This window comes from Tupaia chinensis, unplaced genomic scaffold (assembly GCF_000334495.1).
Source record: "Tupaia chinensis unplaced genomic scaffold, TupChi_1.0 Scaffold000175_1, whole genome shotgun sequence".
Classification (NCBI taxonomy): Eukaryota; Metazoa; Chordata; class Mammalia; order Scandentia; family Tupaiidae; genus Tupaia; species Tupaia belangeri.
The window spans coordinates 2575071-2583537 of NW_006159650.1; the positions used below are offsets into that span (position 1 = coordinate 2575071).

Sequence of the window (8467 nt, forward strand, 5' to 3'; positions counted from 1 at the left end):
TCCATGGAATATATGTGCCACACTTTTTCAATACATTCATCTGTTTGTGGACATTTGGGTTGGTTCCATGTCTTAGCAATCATGAATAATGGTGCAATAAGCATTGATGTGCAAGTACTTTTCCAACTGAGCATTCTCCTGTCCTTTGAGTAGATACCCAGGAGTGGACTTGTTGGATAAAATGGTAGTGCCATTTCTAGATCTTTGAGAAAACTCCATATTGTTTTCCATAGTGCCTGGACCAATTTACATTCGCACCAACAGTGTAGGAGAGTGCCCCTTTCAACACAACCCTGCCAGCACTTAACACTTTTTGTGTTTTTAATCTTTGCCATTCTCACAGGGGTTAGGTGGTATATCATACTGGTTTTAATCTACAACTCTCTTATGATGAGGGATGCTCTTTGAGAAAACTCCATATTGTTTTCCATAGTGCCTGGACCAATTTACATTCGCACCAACAGTGTAGGAGAGTGCCCCTTTCAACACAACCCTGCCAGCACTTAACACTTTTTGTGTTTTTAATCTTTGCCATTCTCACAGGGGTTAGGTGGTATATCATACTGGTTTTAATCTACAACTCTCTTATGATGAGGGATGCTCAACATTTCCTCATATGCTTTTTGGCTGTTCATATGTCTTCCTTAGATTTTTTTCTTGTTCGGCTCATTTTCCCATCTTTTAATTAGTTTGATCTTTTTTTTTTTCTAGGTAAGTCGTTTGAGCTCCCTGTGTATTCTGGTTATCAGTCCCTTTTCTGAGGCATAGTTTACAAAAACATTCTCCCATTCTGAGGATTATCGATTTGCACTAATTACTGTGTCCTTTGCTGTGCAGAAACTTTTTATTCTGATATAGTCCCACTTGTCTATTTTAGGGATTATTGCTCATCATTTGGGAGTCTTACTTGAGAAGTCTTTGCCTACCCAGAGTTTCCCACTAGTAGTTTTGTAGACTGAGATCTTAGGTTCGGGTTTCATTTATTTTCGGTTGATTTTTGTTAATGGTGAAGAATCAGTTTCATCTTTCTGCAGGTGGATACCCAGTTTTTCCAGCACCATTTTCTGAAGAGGTTTTCTTTTTCCCAGTGGATTGACTGGTAACCTTTATCAAAAATCAACTCACACTGGGCGTGTGTGCGTGCATGCCCAAGATCCCGAGAGGAGAATGGAGGAGAAGGGATTATGGCATGGCCACTTTCTCACTTTCTCACTTTCTCACTTTCTGTCTCTCTGTCTCTCTCTGTCTTTCTGGAGAGCACATGCACCCTATAGCAAAAACCTCTCAAAAAATAAAAATAAAAAAAGAAGAAATAGTGGATTGGCTGAAACCGAGAAATATTGAAGTTTTCTTTCTTTCTCAGAATGTTTGGGGTTTTGCTCATCAGATAGAAAAAATATACATATTTGAAAGGCTGATCTTTTACTTTAACTTGAAACTGTTTTCAATATGTTATTTTATCAATATATTAATATTTAAAATAAATGATTTGTATTTAATGGTCTTTATAAATATTACATCTTAGCTAGAAAATATATACCCATTTGTGATACTTCAAGAAGTTACTTTTTTTCTAGTTTCATTTCCAACTATTGTAAGTCCTAAATATGAACTTTTTGTCTAAATATTTTTTATTAGAAAAACTTGGGTAATAAAAGTCTTTTATATTGCTACTAAGTGGTATGTTTAGAGAAAAATGTGTAGTCTAATATAATATTACATAATATACAACAAAATGTATTATGAAAGGAAGGTCTGTTTAATGATTTGGACAGCCAGATTAAGAAGATGTAGCTTTCTGATAAGAAGTTTCCACATGTTGTATCAGGAACAGAGAGTTGTACTTTTACTGTTAACTTCATTTCTGTCGTGTATATTTTTCTTTTCTTTGTTGTGAAACTTAAGCTGTAGGTCATCCTCATTGTCAAAAGTCTAACATAAAAATGTAAATATTGGGGACCAGCAGTTAGCGTAATGGCTATGTCACTGGACTCCCATGTAGTCGACTGCGGTTCAAGTTCCAGACCCAGTGGCTTAAAACTCACGCTGGGCACATGTGCGTGCATGTCTAAGATCCCAAGAGGAGAATGGAGGAGAAGGGATTGCGGCATGACCATTCCCCCTGGGGGGTGATTTCTTGCTTTCTGTCTCTCTGTCTCTCTCTGTCTTTCTGGCGAGCGCACGCGCCCTATGGCAAAAACCTCTAAAAAAAATGTAAGTATTGTTCTATATGAATTTAAGCATAATTCTATATATGTTCATAGATTGCACTGTAACAAATGTTTGTTACTATAATAAAATCATAAGTCAAAAAAGAGAAAGAAAAAAATCAGTTGTCTGTAAGTTTTGGGGTTTATGGTTTCTATTCCATCCCGTTGGTCCACATGTCTGTTTTTGTGCCAATACCATGCTGCTTTAATTATCACAGCTTTATAGTATATCTTGGGGACAAGGAGTGATATGCCACCTACTTCACTCTTCTTGCACAGGATTACTTTGGCAATATGAGGTCTTTTATGATTCCAAACAAATTCTATGATTGTCTTTTCTTGATCTGTGAAGAATGTCGCTGGTATTTTGATTAGAATTGCATTAAATATGTAGATTAATTTGGGTAGAATTGCCTTCTTTATTATATTAATTCTTCCAATCCAGGAACATGGGATGTCCTTTCACTTTTTTATGTCATTTTCAGTATCTTTTTGAAAGATTTGTATAGTTTTCTTTGTAAAGGTCTTTGACTTTTTTTTAGTTAGGTTTATCCCTGTGTATCTTATATATTTTGTGGCTAGGGTAAAAGAGATTCCTTTCTTCAGTGCTCCTTCATTCAACTTGTTGTTCATATATAAAATTGTTGTACATTTTTGGATGCTGATTTTGTATCCTGACACTTTACTGCATGCATTTATTACTTCGAGAAGTTTTCTCATGAAACCTTTGGGCCTTCTAAGTATGCCATCATGTCATCTGCAAATAAAGATATTTTAAACTCTTCTTTGCCTATTTGAATGTCTTTCATACTATTCTGTTTTCTGATTGCATTGGCTAAGACTTCTAGCACTATATTAACAAGCAGTGGAGAAAGTGGACAGACTTGTCTAGTGCCAGTTTTTAATGGAAAAGCTTTTATCTTTTCCCCATTCAGTATGATGTTAGCTATAGGTTTTTCAAATATGGCTTTTATTATATTGAGAAATGATCCTTCTATACCAGTCTTGCTGAGAGACTTAATCATGAAGGGATGTTGTATTTTATCAAATGCTTTCTCTGCATTGATCAAAAAGATCATATGGTTTTTATCTTTTTTTCTGTTAATGTGGTGTATTATATTTAAGGTACTGGGTCTAATAGATCAACAAATAACCAGTTATTGGCCACACATACTATAGCCACAGTGGCAGAATCTGGCTGCATAACTGGTTAAATTGAAATTTTTTAACTATGAAAGAGTGATTACAGTAAATACATGGTAGGTCCAAAAAACGTGTGAAGTATATGCATGCTGGTGTGGGTGTGAGATACATAAAAATGTGTAGGTGTAGATAGATGATAGAGAAATAGACACAGATGGGGAAGAGACAGATAATATAAATGATAAAATATAATATGGATAAGCAATTGATAAAATAGAGGATTGATTTTTATCTTAAATTGATGGATAATTTAGGTAATAAATAGGTAGATAACATAGATGGTAAATTAATAGATAGGTACTATGGATAGATGATTTATAGATAATACAGATTATTGATTTGTAGATGGGTAATATTAGATAGCAGATAATGTAGATGATAGATTACATAGACAATTGATAGTTACTACAGGTGATAAATAGCTAGATAATACAGGTGATAGATAGATGATACAGGGGATATATTGATAAATAGACAGACAGACAGCATAAGAAAGAAGCATTTCAGAAAAGTAGGATGGAAAAGAACCTTCTGAATTTTTTAAGATGACATGAAACTGTGGAGGCTGAAGGGGGACTTTGTGATGTGCTGACAAGAATACTGGCCTAGCTTCCGAAGACTTTGGCCCTTTTTTTTTCTGCTAGGACCCAGCTATGTGACCAAAAAAAGTCACTCCTCACTCCTTGGTCTCAATGTCAAATGGGATGGTTTTGACAGTCGTTTCCACTCTAATGTTCAGTGACTCAACAATAGTAATGCATTTCCACAGACGGTAAAAATATTCTAGACTCTTCCCTTCCAATGCTCACTGTTTACTTCCTCTGTACTTCCCCTTCCTGCCTCCCTGTTTGCTGGTCAGTTCATAGCAAGCCTCAATGGGGGTGGGTTAACCCTCTCTTTCCAGGGTGTTATGCTTCTGAACTCCCTTCGGGGCTGAGAATTTTGTAGTGAAGGTTATGATAAAGAGTTCAATATAATTCTTAAAATATTCCTTGAGTCTTTACCCTATTCTATGCACTGTGCCAGATGACCAGGAATTGGAAGGTAAATGCCACAGCCATACCCCTTAGGGGGTGGTTAGGGGCCCGTTTTACCGGGATGCTCTTAGTAACTACTTGTGAACATCACGTGTCCCTCTTTCTTTCAGGCAGTAGCAGAATCCTATGATAGCCAGGTGGGAGAAGGGGAGCAAAGACATTCTACCTGCCTGGAAGAAGACACCTTCTGACCTGCCGAGTGAGTGACCAGGTAGTAACCGATTCCAGGGGTGCAAGGCACTAGAGGGAAGTATGGGGAGAGAGCAGGCAATGGTGCCCTTTAACTACAGCCAACCAACTGCTCTTTTCCATTGAGATGCTGAACCAAACACACCTAGAAGCTCTAGGACCCGGTTAGTGATTTAGATTCACCAAGCTTTGGTGGGAGGTACTACTGATGTCATTAGCTCCCACATAAGACAGGTATGGCTGCCTCAGAAGCACTCCCATCAGATAAAGGAGAAAGATCCAGTTCACACCAAGTCTGACCCAATGCCCCTTTGAAAGAGAGATTAAGATAGAAATTTCATGGGACTGCCACAGAAACAAGGCTGAATTTTCTGGCAGAATCTGTCAGAGGGCTGAATTTAGAGCCTCGCTTATGCAGGATGCTTGTGAATCACTCAAGTTCATAACTGAAGCTTCTGTTTCTGTTTCAGTAGGTTGAATGGTGTGCACTTTGGCCAACAGTTTCTCTTTATAAAATAAAGAAAAAGAAAGAGAGAAAAAGAAAGAAAAGAAAGAAAGAAAGAAAGAAAGAAAGAAAGAAAGAAAGAGAGAGAGAGAAAGAAAAGAAAGGCATGCAGCCACTTGTCTATATGCTGCATTTGTCTCTGGCAGGGCTCATGTTACAAGCTCGGCTGTGCATTGGGGCATGCCCATATGGTGCTTGTTTCCAAACTTTCAGTGTGGTTGCGTTCCTCCTTGTTATACTGAGAAGTGTTGCTGAGGGTATGATAAGGCCCATGTCCAAGAATTATATCTTATACTTTTCTTCTAAATTAACCCCTGAGAAAATGGTACAGACTTCAACCAGTAAAATCTGAATAATGTATGACCTTTCTTTGCAACAAAAATGAAAAACAGACTTCCTTAGAAGAAAAAAAATTATGTCACGGGGGGCATTTAGTAAGTGACCCACTCTTAATAATGTAACAGGAAAATTAAAATGCCCAGCAGATCCACAGCATCCCGACCAGGTTCACTTCCAATGGATACAGTTTCCATTTCCTGAAGGGATTTGCCCAAAGGATCACTTTCAAAACCTCTCTTGAGATAATGCTATTCTAACAGAAAAGCTTATTGCATGATCATAAATCAGTATACATCAGTTCCTTTTCAAGGGGAGAATTCTTTTTTTGTGTTTAAAATACCTACGAGGTGAAAAAAAAAAATGCCAACCAGGTAAAGTTACCCTGTAATCACTCACATTATCTTTTTCGAGGAATCCAGGGGTAATTTACTTTAGTCACCAAACAGGTACTATAAAATCCTGTGTGGCCTCCCAGACAGCTTGTTCCTGTTTGTTAACACAGGATAGCGTGCTCCCTGGGGCTGAGTTTTGGAGCCGGTACTTCTTCTAGGTAGGTTTTTCTGCTACAATATTAGATACCTGTACTTGTTTACTTTTTCATTTGCTCTTTAAAATAGATTCTTCCCGGTGGTTTTACTTAGTTTTAAAGAATAAGGCAAAATCTGGCCCTCTGCCAGATTCTGGAAAATTCAGCCTTGTTTCTGTGGCAGTCCCATGAAGCTTCTGTCTTAATCTCTTTTTCAAAGGAGCAGTGGGCCAGGCTGGGGTGAACTGGATCTTTCTCCCCTCTCTGATGGGAGTGCTTCTGCGGCAGCCATATCTGTCTGATGTGGGAGCTAATGACATCAGTAGTACCTTCCACCAGAGCTTGGTGGACCTAAATCACTGAGCCAGCCCTAGAACTTCTGGGCATATTTACCATACCTAAAATAATATTGGTGGCATTTTTGTAAGAATAGCTGGCATAATAAAGCTTAATTATTTACTGTATGTATATTTTTGATAAATGTATTTTTTTAATGTCATTGAGAACTAGGGCAAGTCATAGATTCTAAATTATTCCTTGAATTAGGGAGAAAATGAATTTTAATTACAAAGAATTTCCTGCAAAAGGAAGAGAAAAAATTTTACTCAGGGACCTGTGGTGGTGTGGTGGTTAAGGCAGCTGGATCTCACATGGCTAACTGCGCAGTTCAAGTCCTGCACTCTGCAGCTTGAAAAACACATGGGGTATATGTGCATGCATGCCCAAAAACCCTAGAGGGGAATGAAGTAGAAGGGATTGCAGCGTGGCCTTCTGCATTCCTGGGAGGTGCTTTCCCGTTTTCCTTCTCCTTCCCTATTTTTCTCTTTGTCTCCAGTGAGTGCATGTGCCCTACAGCAAACTTTTTTTTTTTAAAGTTTATGCTATATAAATTTTTTAAATGCGTGTTAATATTCTCTTTTGCTATATCAAGAACTATCCGAATGGTAGACTTTAGTTACATCAGTATTGCACCTATGCTAGTCAAATAATATCTTATTTTTTATAATAGGCAGTACATAATGGTTGAATATAGTAAATATCCGTAACACTCTATGGAATAGGTTCATGAGTATGTTATCATAAAGAGGAGCATAACACCGGTTTTTGAACATGAGACTTTATTTTTCCTCTTTATCTCATTTAAAATCACTAAAAACACTGAGAAATAGGCTTTATCCCCATGTTAAAGGTTAGAGAGCTGAGGTTCAGAGATTCAGGTTAAGCCTCTCAACATTAACCCAGGCTTGCTTTTCAAAGCCTATGCTCCTTAGTCTACCCTACGCACTACCCAGACAAAAAATCAGTTCATCTTACCTTCAGAATGCTCCTTTGGTGCACCAGTCCCTATCCATTCCTACTTAGTTCATGTAGTTATTCTGTTTGTTTTCTGTACATTTCACCACATATGACAGTAATAAAACCTCTTTTTCATATCTTTAGGTGGTCCCTAGAGCTGACAATGGATGCCATTCACATGGGTATGTCCAGTGCCTCGCTGGTGAAGCATACAGCTGGGGCTGGACTCAAAGCCAACAGACCCCGGGTCATGTCCAAGAGTGGACACAGCAATGTGAGAATCGATAAGGTGGATGGCATATATTTACTCTACCTCCAAGACTTATGGACCACAGTCATCGACATGAAATGGAGATACAAACTCACCTTGTTTGCTGCCACATTTGTGATGACCTGGTTCCTTTTTGGGGTGATATACTATGCCATTGCATTTATTCATGGAGACTTGGAACCAAGTGAGGTTATTTCCAATCACACTCCCTGCATCATGAAAGTGGACTCTCTCACGGGAGCCTTTCTTTTCTCTCTGGAATCGCAGACAACGATTGGCTATGGGGTCCGCTCCATCACAGAGGAATGTCCTCATGCCATTTTCCTGTTGGTAGCTCAGCTGGTCATTACAACCTTGATCGAAATCTTCATCACGGGCACCTTTCTGGCCAAAATTGCAAGACCTAAAAAGCGTGCTGAGACCATCAAGTTCAGCCACTGTGCAGTCATCACCAAGCAGAATGGGAAGCTGTGCTTGGTGATCCAGGTGGCCAACATGAGGAAGAGTCTCCTGATCCAGTGCCAACTCTCAGGGAAGCTCCTCCAGACCCACGTCACCAAGGAGGGGGAGCGCATCCTCCTCAACCAGGCCACTGTCAAATTCCACGTTGACTCCTCTTCTGAGAGCCCCTTTCTCATTTTGCCCATGACCTTCTACCATGTACTAGATGAGACGAGCCCCCTGCGTGACCTCACACCCCAAAATCTGAAGGAGAAGGACTTTGAACTTGTGGTTCTCCTTAACGCCACTGTGGAATCCACCAGTGCTGTCTGCCAGAGCCGAACATCTTATATCCCAGAGGAAATCTATTGGGGTTTTGAGTTTGTGCCCGTGGTTTCTCTCTCCAAAAATGGAAAGTATGTGGCTGATTTTAGTCAGTTTGAACAGATT

The 8467-nt window shown here is 39.0% G+C and overlaps 1 protein-coding gene across 1 annotated transcript in view; it reads left to right on the plus strand.

The window, feature by feature from the left end:
• KCNJ15 (potassium inwardly rectifying channel subfamily J member 15) overlaps nt 1-8467 on the plus strand; it is a gene marked incomplete at its 3' end in the record, with an annotated part of 22734 nt that extends 14267 nt beyond the window's left edge. Inside the window, exons 3-4 of the mRNA XM_027770968.1 lie at nt 4561-4661; nt 7450-8467. Coding sequence (XP_027626769.1) covers nt 7469-8467 — 999 coding nt within the window. The remainder of the gene's footprint in view (nt 1-4560; nt 4662-7449) is intronic.